This window comes from Sitodiplosis mosellana, unplaced genomic scaffold, assembly GCF_009176505.1.
Source record: "Sitodiplosis mosellana isolate CC-2019 unplaced genomic scaffold, AAFC_SMos_1.0 Smas_scaffold_6226, whole genome shotgun sequence".
NCBI lineage: Eukaryota > Metazoa > Arthropoda > Insecta > Diptera > Cecidomyiidae > Sitodiplosis > Sitodiplosis mosellana.
This window is the reverse complement of record NW_022601467.1, coordinates 19,357,162-19,371,427: the sequence shown is the minus strand read 5'-3', so window position 1 is coordinate 19,371,427 and position 14,266 is coordinate 19,357,162. Positions and strand designations below refer to the sequence as shown.

The 14,266-nt window shown below is 36.7% G+C and overlaps 4 protein-coding genes across 4 annotated transcripts; 3 read left to right on the top strand and 1 right to left on the bottom strand.

The window, feature by feature from the left end:
• The first annotated feature begins 110 nt into the window (after positions 1 to 110).
• LOC129578716 (eukaryotic translation initiation factor 4E1-like) lies at positions 111 to 2,469 on the top strand. Its single transcript, XM_055467697.1, has 3 exons — positions 111 to 334; positions 1,348 to 1,822; positions 1,935 to 2,469. Exons 1-3 carry the CDS (start codon positions 305 to 307, stop codon positions 2,090 to 2,092), a joined length of 663 nt encoding a protein of 220 aa, XP_055323672.1. The 5' UTR covers positions 111 to 304; the 3' UTR covers positions 2,093 to 2,469.
• Positions 2,470 to 2,558: 89 nt separating this feature from the next.
• On the top strand, positions 2,559 to 6,582 carry LOC129578690 (NF-X1-type zinc finger protein NFXL1). The gene is made up of 9 exons (XM_055467625.1): positions 2,559 to 3,148; positions 3,230 to 3,433; positions 3,505 to 3,756; positions 3,823 to 4,089; positions 4,175 to 4,423; positions 4,497 to 4,630; positions 4,712 to 5,192; positions 5,300 to 5,554; positions 5,662 to 6,582. The coding sequence occupies exons 1-9, from the start codon at positions 2,702 to 2,704 to the stop codon at positions 6,073 to 6,075; spliced, it is 2,703 nt and encodes a 900-aa protein (XP_055323600.1). The 5' UTR covers positions 2,559 to 2,701; the 3' UTR covers positions 6,076 to 6,582.
• On the bottom strand, positions 5,918 to 8,187 carry LOC129578703 (uncharacterized). Its single transcript, XM_055467682.1, has 8 exons — positions 7,912 to 8,187; positions 7,732 to 7,846; positions 7,469 to 7,636; positions 7,224 to 7,394; positions 7,022 to 7,160; positions 6,584 to 6,947; positions 6,363 to 6,493; positions 5,918 to 6,293 (listed from the first exon to the last, which is right to left on the bottom strand). The coding sequence occupies exons 1-8, from the start codon at positions 7,966 to 7,968 to the stop codon at positions 6,155 to 6,157; spliced, it is 1,284 nt and encodes a 427-aa protein (XP_055323657.1). The 5' UTR covers positions 7,969 to 8,187; the 3' UTR covers positions 5,918 to 6,154.
• A 1,171-nt stretch (positions 8,188 to 9,358) lies between these two features.
• On the top strand, positions 9,359 to 14,219 carry LOC129578700 (phosphatidylserine lipase ABHD16A). Its single transcript, XM_055467679.1, has 8 exons — positions 9,359 to 11,726; positions 11,880 to 11,933; positions 12,167 to 12,480; positions 12,552 to 12,978; positions 13,054 to 13,218; positions 13,285 to 13,466; positions 13,542 to 13,672; positions 13,748 to 14,219. The coding sequence occupies exons 1-8, from the start codon at positions 11,661 to 11,663 to the stop codon at positions 13,996 to 13,998; spliced, it is 1,590 nt and encodes a 529-aa protein (XP_055323654.1). The 5' UTR covers positions 9,359 to 11,660; the 3' UTR covers positions 13,999 to 14,219.
• The last annotated feature ends 47 nt before the right edge of the window (positions 14,220 to 14,266 follow it).

Genomic DNA, 14,266 nt, shown 5'->3' with positions numbered 1-14,266 from the left:
AACCGCAACCATTGAACGCATCCATTCCAATCGACATTGAATGAACGATATGACATTTGTGCGCATGCATGCTGCCGACCGAACGAAATAAAACCTTCACCGAATAATCGCTCTAATGTTCTCTCATTTGGTTGCGGTGCGCCCGTCAAATAGTTTTGCAAGAGTTAATCGCAACAGCATAAAAGGAGTCTTCACTTCTTGCTTGAACAAATATCCAAGAAGAATTTCAATTAGATTTGTTTTTTTTTTAATTTTAATTTATTCACTTTTATTCATTTAATTCGTAACTTAATTATACACCGAAATGGCTAAATCGAATGCTGAAGAAGTTGATGTAAGTAGAAACTGAGGAAAAAAAATCGTATAGAAATTGTGCATGTGTTTCGATTGGATTTGTTTCGAAAAATGTTGAAGAACGGTACGTGGACCTAGCATCGAAATTAAATACCGAGAGATATAGAGGCCGATAAATTTGCTTTGAAATGAAAGCGATGAAATAAATTGTTAACATATGTGTAGCGGTGATTTTAATTTCCACATCTGTGTATGTGTGTGTGTGAGAAAAATTTTCTTTTGATTTTTCTATCTGAAGTTGTGCTAAATTCAAGCAATAGGTTTTCTATAACATTTTTTTCTTCTCTTGTCGCCATTTTGGTTGAGGTTATTTCTGATTGCAATTTGTCTCTTTGGCTGTATTTGCATTGCTGAAATTCGTCTGGAATTTTTGTCAGAATTTGTGACAAATGAATGATTCCAATCCAATGAATTAGTGGATAAAATATAGGAAAATTCGTATGGCACTCAATACACTCAATTATTACGGTCTATGCAAATATGTGTTGATTCGCTGAATAAACGAAAGTGGGTGTGATGAAAGTGTTTTTGCTCGTCCAGCTAAGTTGAGCTGAACTGAGCTGAATTGGCTTGCTTAGCTTTGCCACTTTAACGTAATCGCATGAATCTTTTATTGCAATCAACTTTAACTTCTATTCGCCAACAAGAAAATATTCGCAACAATGAAAATCGTATATCGAATAATAATAATAACAACAACAACAACAAATACTGCCCGATACAGTTAATCGGTGTACATGTCTCTTCATTCTCCTATCAATTTGTACACAAGCAAACAATGCGGTAATTAGGTATGCGACAAAAGATCATACGTGAAAAATTAGTGCAATGCATCAGCTCCATAATTAAATTACTTCGAGTATTTGGTTTCGACTGAAATTTATCCACATCGACAGAATATATGTTCCCACTGAAGCGATATTGTGAATGTTTATGATAATATCTAACAACAGCAACAACAAAAAAAACAATTCTATGCAATTTTTCTTCCAGAAAACTGAAAACAATGAAGCGATCGTAAAGAAGGCAGCTTCGGAGAATGCAACAGAGGCCGGCAAAGATGCACCGGTTGAAAGTTTGATTAAGCATCCGTTGCAAAATTCCTGGACACTTTGGTACTATGATCACGAGAAGGGTAAAACATGGGAGGCATGCCAGCATCAGATCACCACATTTGATACGGTCGAAGATTTTTGGAGCCTCTACAATCACATCAAACCACCGTCAGAGATTAAGAATGGCAACGATTATTCGCTGTTCAAGAACAACATTCGTCCAATGTGGGAAGATGAACAGAACAAAAACGGTGGCCGATGGATCATCAACTTGCAAAAGTTCTTCCGGCATGTTGGTGAGCTGGACAAACTATGGCTCGAGGTGATTCTGTGTTTGATTGGCGAAGCTTTCGATTTTTCCGAAGACATTTGCGGTGCTGTGGTCAATGTTCGTCTGAATCGCCACAAAATCGGTAAATAAACAATAAATATATTTGTGTTTCAGTCATTTGTTCCATTCGCCAATGTCAAAATGCTTATTTTGTGTGTGTGTGTTCTTTTGTTTCTTCTTTTCTCTCAAAACAGCCATTTGGACGTCAAACAACGACGAACAAAGAATCCTCAGCATCGGCCGAAAATTGAAAGAAAGTCTCAATTTACCACAGGAATTGCAAATTCAATATGAACTACACAAAGAAACGGCATTCAAACACGGTGGCAAGGCCCCAGCATACACGTTGTAGTTTTCTTATTCACTTTCCTTCAAAGATTTTTTTTTCTTTAACTCTTCTTTTTTTTAAATTCTCTATTCTAATAAGCGAAATCTTTCATTTTCAATCATTTTTTTTTCTCCTAGAAATAGAGGATTTATTTACTATATGCGAGATAAAAAAAACAATTCTAACATAAAAAAAAACTATTATTATTATTAGGGAACTAATCATTTCTCGTTGAATCAATTGTATATTCAAATTGAATTGTTTAAGTTCGCTATTAATTGTAAGCTGATAACTTAAGGAGGTTCGGAATGTGCGAAAAACAATTAAAAGGAAAATTAAATAGAACATTTTCAAAGAAATAAAAAACCAAACCGGCGAGCCGATTTGCATTTCAATTTTTATTCCTGTTTCTTATTCTGTGTCTCTCTGTGTTCATTTTTATCTTTTGTGTGTTACCATATCCAACAAACATGCGCTGTATCGTTGATAGTGAGAGTTTACACGTCAACGTCAGGCACAACTGGTAACCTAAAAAAAAAAGTTTTTGACACAAAATGTCAACACATCGACGAAATTCATTGAAACGTACGTGGAGTTTGTGGTCGTGTAATACGTATTGATTGAACCGGGTGAATGGTTTTTTTTTTCTTTTCTATTGATACTCATTTCCCAAGCACTATGTCGTCATTTAGCAATAAAAATAAAAAGAAAACGCCACAATCGTCGAATAATAATAAATCGAATGCATCGTCGAATGCATGGCATACCAAAGAAAACAAACCGCAAATTTCACTGACAAGAGAATCCAAGAATACGGCAAACAAGCAAAATGTTGCCAAAGCAAAATTCAAAGCGGCTCAACAGGAACATTTGCAAGCAGCTAAAAAGCATATCCAAAATTACGAGTCGAGTTCCGATGAAGAGGATCTGGAAAGTGATGCACTACTCGAATCGGTGTTCAAAGGATACGATGGTGATCGAAGTCAATTGCGAAAGACACAAGAATTTCTTGAGCATGTTTTTCAATCGGGAGCGGCGACCTGCTTGATTTGCATCGCAACAGTTAAACGAACGGATTATGTAAATACGCACCGATGAATTGCTCTTCACTGTAAAATTTCTTTCTCAATTGATTAATCCTGTGCAACATTTAATTTTTAGATATGGTCATGTGACAATTGCTACAGTTTCTTCCATTTGAATTGTCTACAACGATGGGCTAAAGACAGCATATCACAACAGAAAATGCATCAGGAAAATGATGTCGCTGGCTATTACAATAACCAAGGCGAGTATATTCAAAAGCAAATCAAAGCCATCAAATGGTGTTGTCCAAAATGTCGTGCCGATTATCCACCGACTGAAGTAAGTGTTATCGTACATTTAGATCACTCAACGAATAAAAACTCAACACAACATGAATGGCTCTTTGTTAGATTCCACAAAACTACGTTTGCTTCTGTAAAAAAGAATTGAATCCGGTGAATCATCTGTGGCTGGTGCCACATTCATGTGGCGAAGTGTGTGGAAGCCCACTGAAATCGGCATGTTCACATCGATGTATGCTACTTTGTCATCCGGGACCGTGTCCACCGTGCTCGCAGATCATAAGCACATCGTGTGAATGTAAGAAATCCAATTTACGGACGATTCGATGCTCGCAAAATTCATGGAAATGCGGAAATAAGGTAAAAATGAATTGATCTAAAATCAAATTGACACATTTGTTTCATCATACGATTTGAATGTTTTAGTGCTCAAAAATTCTCGTTTGTGGCATACATAAGTGCGATCAAATATGTCACGAAGTGTGTCCACCGTGCACAAAGAAAAGTTCACAAAAGTGTATATGCGGCAATAAAACGCAGGAACGCGATTGCACCAGTCTGATTTGGTCGTGTGAGAAAACATGCAACAAATCGTTTGATTGCGGCCGACATCGGTGCAAAGTGAAATGTCACAGCGGCGATTGTGGTGAATGCCCGAATGGCTTGCTCAGATCTTGTCCCTGTGGAAAAGAGGTGAACACATTGTACATTTACTTACGCAACAGCATTGCATAATAGAACAAAACAGGCAATAATTGCACATGCTTCTTTTCTATAGACAACCCAAGCACCGTGTAGCATAGAAATTGAACCTTGTGGCAATACCTGCCAGAAGACGCTAAAGTGTGGTAATCATATATGTGCTGAACGATGCCATCGCGGCGAATGTGGCCAATGTTTGGAAATCATTGAAAAGAAGTGTCGTTGTGGCCTCTATTCAAAGGAGGTACCCTGCAGCAAAGTCAATTTGTGCGAAGCAAAATGCAAACGCATGCGTGACTGCAATAAACATGCATGCAATCGGAAAGTATGTGTGTTTTTAGCTATAAATCGATTAGTGTAAGTGGGAATAATTTGATTTCGATCATCGTTCTTTCCAGTGTTGTGATGGGGATTGTCCGCCATGTGATAAAATATGCGGCAAAGTATTATCTTGTGGAAAGCACAAGTGTACATCGGTTTGTCATAACGGCCAATGCTATCCGTGTGGCTTGACAGCAACTGTTAAATGCCGGTAAACTTGATAGATTTTATTGATTTCAATGAAAAGTTCTATGAACCTTGTCGTATAATTGGAACAATCAATTTATTACAGATGCGGAAATACGACGATCGAAGTTCCATGCGGTCGCGAGAAGAAAACCAAACCACCAAAATGCAATTTACCATGTAAAATTCCATCGAAATGTCATCATTTCAACGCACACAATTGCCACATGAACGAATGCCCTCCGTGTACTGAACAGTGTCTGTTGACAAATGATGTAACCAATTGTGAGCATCCATGTCGGGCCAAATGCCATGATGCAGTTAAAGTTCAGATTATCGATAAGAATTTTAAACCAGCTGGCCCTTGGGATATTCAACCGGAAAAGTATGAGATTCGAAAATTGCCGCATCCAAAGTGTGAAGTCAAAGTACCGGTTGAATGTATCGGTGGTCATGAATTGGCATTATGGCCTTGCTGGAATTCGAAGCCAGCATCATGCGGCCGCATTTGTGGTCGAGCATTGAAATGTGGCAATCATGTGTGCGAACAAATGTGCCACGCGGTGGACGATAAATCGTCAACCAAGGTAAGGCATACAGATTTTTCCTCTCGAAACATTGTCTTTAGTAAAAGAAAAATAGTGATGAAGAAACCGTTCGACTGACGAATTTGTACCCATATTCTCTATTCCAGCAAGAAAAGTCTTGCGCTGAATGTTTGGAAGGCTGTAAAATACCGAAACCACCAGGATGTGTTCATGCATGCGAGAAAAGGTGTCATCCAAAGCCGTGCAACCAATGTAATATAGTCACAAAAACCGCCTGTCATTGTGGACTGAATCAAGTATACTACAAATGCCACGAATTCTATGGCGAAAATCAAGATGATGACGAGATCAAGGAAAATCGCGAGAAGCGACTGAGCTGTGGAAATCGATGCATCAAAAATGTGAGCATTTCTTTGGGGATTATCTTTTTGTTCCATAGAATCATATCAAACCAAATTAAATACCTTACATTAATGACATCATTTTCTTTTGAAAACAAACAAATTAGTTCTCATGCGGACATCGTTGTACGAATGTGTGCCATTCGGGCCGTTGTCAAAACGAAGAATCATGCCGAAAGAAGCTCAAAGTGTATTGTGATTGCAAAAATCGAAAAATCGAAACCACTTGCGACAAAATCCGTTCTGGTTTCGCATTGAGCTGCGATGAAACCTGCACAAGTCGACAGGAAGAATTGAAACGAGCTGCAGAGCAGCAAGAGCGCTCTCGTCGTGAGCAGGAAGAAGAGAAGAATCGTTTGGAGCTCGAAGAGTTTGAGAAGAAATTCGGCAAAAAGAAGTACAAGGAGAGAAAAACACAAGTCATCGAAGATAAAAACAATTCATATCTTTTCAAATGGGCTGGACTTGCCATTGCCGTAGCAGTTCTTGCAGGATTTATTTACTTCCTCATTTCGCAATAGAATTATACGTACACATAATAATTAGAAAAAGTAATATTTATAAAGCAGCGAAAATGTTTACACAAAAGATTGCAACGTTTTAATTGTTTTTTTTAGAAAGTTTCGTATTTTTCCATAATTTTTCGGTATTTTCATCGTAATCGAAATGGAACGAAGTAAACACCATATACGCAATAAATGTAATTAAAGACAATACTGTTAAATATTCAGCGCGGTTCCTGAAATTGTGGTAAATGTATTGTGAGTGAGAGATGATTTAAATGAAAAACATTTATTGAATTTCTTACTCGAATGGTGTTCCGCATACGGTATACCAAATACTTCCATCGGATGGGACCGTTGCGTTGGGTAAACAATGGAAATCATAGTATTTCTCATCATAGTTATCCAAGCACAGATACTTTTGCCGGTGCAAAGTCTGATAAATATGCACAATACGTAGAAAACAATGAAAATTGTGATATTGATATTGACATGAAATAAAATCAAAGAAAAAAAGAAAGAAAACCTTTAGTATTGTATGAACTGGTTCCGTTTCATTGCAGTTGCCGATCGGTTGGTGTAGACCAATGGAAATGGCATCCTCCGGATTGAAAAATATCACCATGACCAAAAATACCAAGTAATGCACCAACAAATGACCAAACAGTATTTTCGATACGAAATTCATTTTGGCCGGCTTTTCATACCGATGGCTTTTTCTATCAAATTTCCATACAATTGCCGTGAATGCCATCAAAATGCTAACGCCAGTCACTTCCGATGGCACCCCATAAAAGTCGTGAAGCGGATGATAAAACGGAAGGAATAATAAGCAACCACCTGGCATCCCCAATAATGATGCCGCAATCAATGCATTTATTTCCGATTTTCTACAAAGAAAAACATCGCTTTAAATCACATCGACTACAAAAACGAACAAACGATCGAAAGATTGAAGGCTTACATTGAACCAGCTTGCCATTTGTCCAAGTCTTTGCTTTTATCAATCCATCGACGGACTGAATGAAACCAAAATTGGAAACTCGTAGAGAAACATAAATGAAAGTAGTATGAATTCCATGGCACCCAGTAATGACGATCATCTATTTTGAAGCAAAAATAAAATTTACAACGAAAATAAAATCAATTGATTGAGAGGCACGTACAAATATTTGGATCGGTATCGTGCCAAATCCAGTGCACGTATTTTACGCTAGTTATATCATACGGAATATCAACCAGCACGGTCATCAGCCCAACAGCCATATATTCAACGAGTTGAGACTTTAATTTCATCTTTGAACTAGCCCATGATGCATGATAGTAGAACACTGGATCTATTAAAATCGTTTAAATTTTGTATTATACGTAGTTTGATTATGATTCGGTGGATTTTTCGCATTTTACTCACAAAGAACCGCTATGTAGAGCGCCATTCGACGATCAAAAAGTGTGATCATGCCCTGAGCATGCCAGAAATTTGCTATGAACGGCGCAAAATAAGCGATAAGTTCAACGACAAATCCATGAAACATGGACGCAAAAAATAGCCACGGCCATCGACCTCCCGTTGTAAATGCTGTAGATAGAAAGATTACGATAATAGGTTGGATACTCGAATCAAGTCAAATGTTTGTTGCAATATTGTCTCCCAATTGGTTATGGCCAACAAACCATGTACAAGCATTAGGCCGGCTCCAATCAAGAAGTCAAGTTCACAGATGGCATAGGTTGGATGCGCATTCCAGTAATCGTACGGATCCATATAGCCAATAAGCCAATTGCCGAGCTAAAATTTTAACTGAATTTCAAGGACACACATTTCAACTCAAAAATTGTGTGAAGTCAACTTACGCCTGTGTAGTTCATTTCAGAACGCTCTTCACCAAACCCAGTTATATTGTATTCCATATTTGTATCGAACAATACGTTCCTACCGAAATTCCCTTTAGATCAATCGCCAGCTGTAAAAATGAACCCGAATCTAAAATCGTTTGACATGACATGCTCAACGAAAATTCTCTCTTTATAGCTTTCAGTTAACTCTTATCGCTTTAATCAAATCGCGTATATATTGGCATTCTGATAATTTTTGATAATTTGCTGTTGATAGCTTGCGAAAATACGGGCTACTCACGATTTTTCAATTGTACTTTTGGTCACAGTAAAATATGAGAATAAAATGCAGATTTTCAATTTTTTTTCAATACTTTTATTACGCGTACAGAAATGATAGAACATAGATAAGATCAGCATTGTGTTTGGCAGTAAATCTTGTTTCTGAACATTTTTTGTAGCCTAATTTATGTTTCTATGGAATGTTTAGTGTTGGTTTTGACGTTTTCAGACGATAACCGAATGCGCTAAATACGAACTAGATGTAGTTGGTAGGTTTCGTCTGTAAACTATCGTGGTTATTTCAAGTGCGTGGGTAGATGACAGTGCCCTATGCAATTATTAGGGATGAATAAATGTAATTTCACTGTAAATAGCGTCCGCACATATTAGCTTAAATTGATTTGTCGCCCACTGACAGTCAAGGTAAAGCCAATAATTCTAAAATACAAACTATAGCATAAACATGACCGTCACATTCCAATCGAGATTTTCCGTTGACATTTGTATAAATGAATGAAGATGGTCTCGCTGCCAGCTTGTAGTAAATTGCCATCGTATGTTTACGATTTATGAATGAAATTATGACAGTTCTCAAATGAGGTTTTTGTCTTTTACCATTCGAGGTTATCGCCTGCGTGCGGGTAAGGTGGCGGTGTTCCGAGCTTCCAATCAGTGCCTTATACAATTATTAGGGATGAGTAAATGTGAATGCACCGTAGAAAAACGTCCGCACATATTAGCTTAGTTTGATGTGTCGCCACCCGACAATCAAGGTAAAGCAAATAATTCTAAATCAATATCATTAGAAATAAGAGCACCGCCACACCGACTTACGCGCACGCGATAGCCTTTTGCAAAATTTTCCAATTTTCTGAAAAAAAAAATTTTCGTCTTTTTTTGTGGTTTTCTATCAGTATTTGAAATCCGCTGTTGAAAATACGTTTAATTTTGATTTAAATATTTTTTTAAATATTTAAATACACATCGATCGACAGCAAGCATCAAATCTGTGGAAAAATCAAAAGAAAATCATTTCTTTAGATATTATTCCGAGTGAAAATTGAAAATTAACGGAAACGCAAAGTTTTTGTTTATATTTTGAATCGAACATATGGGTGCGCATGTGTTGTGTATACACATGTGTGATATATTCAACGTCACTTTTATACCAGCTGCTTGCTATACGTATAGCATGAGCAGCTGCTTCTGCGTGTTAAATTTTGCCACGCCAAACTTATACCAATACACCATTCATTTGTAAGAAATGTTTTTTTTCTTCATTTTTTAATTGAAAAATATACCTACTTACTACATTTAACATTTACACGAGTACGACATCAAAAGACATACTCAAAAGAGCTATTGAGGCTCAGTTGAACGTAATCTGATTTTCTGTGTGATAAAAGTATTTAAGTAGAGCGTAGATTTCATTCTAAACCGAGGCTCTGAAGACAAGATCTGTAAAATAAGCAGAGAAATTTCAATTTTAGTAAAAATATTAAACTGCGTTCAGATTTCATTAGTTTTACATGTCACATATTTGTGTAATGTGCCCGGTATTGTTCTAATTCATATAAATCTCTATGTCCATTTTGTATACCAAACAAGCGCATACACACAAATACATTTACAAACAATTTTTGCAACACATCTAATCGCATCGAATGTGTTTCAAGTCTTGGAAGAACAAAGTTTGGAATAACTTTCATTAAAGACTAAAATGATTTTGAATTTGAAAAAAGGTAATTTTAAAGGGAAAAAAATACTCACTCGAGCTGTTTGATGGAAATACTAGAATATTTCTATTCTAGGAGCCAAAACCGAATTATCGTCCGAACTTGACGAATGTGCAGCTGCGACTAAGGCATATGTGCACATATTCCCCGTGTATTACTTTCTCCCTTTTGTGATTTCGTATGGGCGCAAGCGTATACTGTATCGATCGAATATGAACACCACTTTTTTTTTTATAACAAAGAAGTTTATTGTTTGTTCGGAACATTTGAACAATATACACTATGCACTGCTTTTTATTGATTAACTACATTGGGCTGAATTAGATTAATAAAAATCATTCATCTTCTAACTAAGACTGCACTGAGAAAAAAAATTGCGGTTCATATATCTTATCTTGAAAATAAAGTTCATTTCCAGTCATTTTTTTTTGTTAACATGATTAATGAATCTTTGATGATAATCCAATGCAAAATAAAACATGAAAACCAAAAATATGTGTTTTCATAAGGAATATTTTTTTCTGGCTGTTCGAAAAACATGATTTATTTTATACCGATTGAGTTATAATTGAAGGATCCGTCTCGAACTGATCTACGAATCCAATAGAAATTTTGTTCGTATGAAGAAAAAAATTGAAAGAAATGCAATGTTTCTTATTCGCAAATACCAACGGTTTATTCATTGAAAAAATGAGTGAGAAATTCAAAGCATTCTTGGTAAAAATCACATAGTTAAACTCTCAATTTGTATGATTATTAGTATTTTCAATTGCTTTCAAGTAAAGTTCAATTGATCTGAGTGTTAAATTCATTCGAAAAAAAAATCGTCTTTCAGAGACCTGCTGAAACTCGTTAAGACATACGGTGCATATGGAATGAGCTACGGGCCAATTTGGAATTTCGGAAATTTGCCACAGAGAAGAAATCATGCGAACGTGAGTAAGCGTTCGGGGCACAAGTTAATGTGTATTTCTCAGCAGATGTATGCAGAAAATCCGTTGAAACCATAATCAATGCCACTTATCTTGTTGCGATCAAAACATTTGATAAATGGCCGTTTCTCGTTCATGGCAATCTCAATCGAACATAGAATTATTGTAACACACTTTGTTAAAATTCCTACTCTACAGTTAAGTAATGCTCACAGAGCATTCAAATCATACATTTTACGGCTCCAGAAAAGTCAAAAGCCAAAAATGGAGAAAAACAGTCAAATTAATTTGATTTTAGCGCCAATTCACTCGTTTCACTCATGTCAGTTTCTGTGAGTTTTGACAGTCGAGTCGAATGTTTTCGATAAACATCGCACTGCTCATGCACAAACTGACGCATACACGCGGACACAGAAAACGACTTGTATAAATACACAAAGGAAACGTACACATGAAAAGAGCAGGAAAAACATAAATATATTTACTCGGTTATAAGGGAACAACAATTGTCAAGAAGAAATAAAGAAAAAATGTTGTGTTGTTGTTCGATGTAATGTGATGATGGTATGTTTTTTTCTTACCAAAATCGATGATTCGGGTACTGGATTTGATGTTGTGCTTACAAAAATTACGAGATAACTAAACGTCAACCGATTTTATTCACCGAAATTCCATTCAATTGGCAATAAACGCGTTTCACCGTTTCGTCGTATTGTGTGATTGCTTTGCTACGTATATAGAGTGTAAAACTATAGGCTAAACAGCCAATCGACTTGACGAAATAATAGGAAAAAAAAACAAATTTGCACCGAGAATTATGTCATTCTTCAACTATATTTTATCACCTCGGCTGTACAAAGTGTATCGCGACGGTTCGATACAGGTACATTGAAAATTTGTATTATTATATTTGTGCAGATGGTTCACATGTAGTGTCCGTATCATTTTGCTTATGCTATGCTAATTAGCTTTACCATATCTAAAACTCAATGCAAATGCTAATCAATTCCGATTTGATTTCGTTTCATGACATTAGAAGCTCTACGAGCCCGGTGGTTTCGAGAAATGGGGCGATCAAATCATTTCAACGGTGAGTTAATTCCAATGCAATCTAACACAGGTCATCAGGCATTTGAATACAACGCAAAACGTCACATCGCAAAAAATGAATTCCAAAAATGCAAATCATCTTGTGCGAAATTTAGAAATATTTTGTCGTAAAAACTTCCAACTGGTTTAAAATGAATGACTTCAATATTGACTCTATTACAATCGAAGAAAATGCTAATTGTTGTTGACTTTTTTGTATATTTTTTTTTTTAGCTTTCTCTCATGTGGAACATTAGTTATTACACATCACCATTGATAATAACGTTTCTGTATCGACGTGGCTATTTTGTGGCTGAGTCGATAACTTCATTTGCTAAAGTATCCACTGGAATTGGTCTACTCGTGGTCATTTCGCTGTGCATGAGAGGATTTGGCCGATCATCGAGTGTGAGCTATCGAAATTTTGTGAAAGCATTAGAACAGGCCAAAGAAAATGTGTCCAATCAAAACTTAAAGGATAAACTTCGCGCGTACGATTTTGAATTTAAAGACTGGCCAGTTGATTTTAATGTGAAAGATGTCAATGGGTATGTTAGCATATTTCCAATTCGGCCCATCGTGATGTTTTACACCGTTTTGCTTGGCCTTTTCCTTTCAGAGATCCGAGCAAGCGTTATGATGTGACGTTGAATACTAATCGAACGAAACCATTTTGGATTTCAACGTTGCCATGTGAAATTGCCGCTTATATTGCCATTCACACATTTGGTATTCGTATGATATACCCGGGTTCGATTAGGCTTCTGCAAAGTTTTCTACACCCGATTTTGGTGCAAGGCCGTGCAAAATTGGTCGAAGAAGAGTCGGCCATACGCTATAAATTAAGAACTATCGATGGCAATGATATTGATACGGTGTTCATTGACCATCGTGCCGATAACACTGAAAAGAATGCCAATGGTCGAACATTGGTCATTTGTTCGGAGGGTAATGCTGGTTTCTATGAGATTGGCATTATGACTACTCCAATAGCAATGAAATACTCCGTTCTGGGATGGAATCATCCAGGTTTTGGTGGAAGTACGGCAAGTATTGAATCGGAGAAATGATATAGGGAATCAAACATGAGCTGACAGTTTTTGTTTGTTCTTTTAATGCAGGGCTTACCATATCCACAACAAGATCAGAATGCAATTGATGCTGTCATGCAATTTGCCATACATAAGCTGGGCTTTCAACCAGAAGAAATTCTACTGTTTGGTTGGAGTATCGGTGGCTACTCTTCGTTGGTCGCAGCAACACAATATCCAGACGTCAAAGGAGTGGTAAGTGGAATGTATGTCATGTTCATCATGATTACCATCCTAACTGTGTTATTCAATCGCTTTTAGGTTCTTGATGCAACATTCGACGATGTACTGCAATTGGCAATACCCCGTATGCCCAACAGCATATCCGGCATAGTTCGAATTGCAATCAGAGACTATGTCAATCTCAATAACATTGAATTGATAAATCAGTATAATGGCCCGGTATTATTGATTCGTCGCACTGAAGATGAGATTATTGCCGAGTAAGTACTTGAATTTTGATCATTCCACAAACACACACTGATCCCAAAACCATGACATTTTTCTTGTTCCAACAGAGATAATGAGCTGGCTACGAATCGTGGGAATCATTTGCTGATTCACTTATTAAAAACGCGATTCCCAAATATTTTCCAAACCGAGCAAATTGAACGGATTACCAAGAAGTTGTCTCAACCGCTCGAGAAAGGTATGTGTGCCAGAAATCGATGTGATCGAGAAATGTAATTTTGGAACAATAATAATAATCGATTCAATTTCACAGCAAAAGACTCAACTGGTTCCGATGAACTGATGCATTCACTTCTGTTGTCATACGTATCGGAGAACTCAAAACAGTATCCAGTCGATATTGGCGAGGAATATACAATGGACTTACGAAATCAAATGTCCGAGTATTTGGTTCGAAAGCATTTAATTGATTTTAAGTCAACTCATTGTACACCGCTGCCGACGGAAAACTTTCGGATTCCATGGGATTTGCCCACCGTTGAAAATGGCTTTATTTTCACATAAAACCCGTGAATGATACATGCATTTAAATGAAAATCGTACTAGAGTATGTTTTTGTCTTTCTAAATTAACTGTCGGTGAATCAAATGTGATGGCCAAAGTCACACATCTTCAAAGAAGCTTGAACATTTTTTTTCTCTTTTCTTTCTCAATTTTAAATGATGCAATTATTATAATAAAAAGTATGCAAAGTAAATAAAAATAAAAGGAGCGAGAGTTTCAAATATATGGCCTTTCTCTTATCATTTCCGTCTTGTTCTTTGTGGCGCAA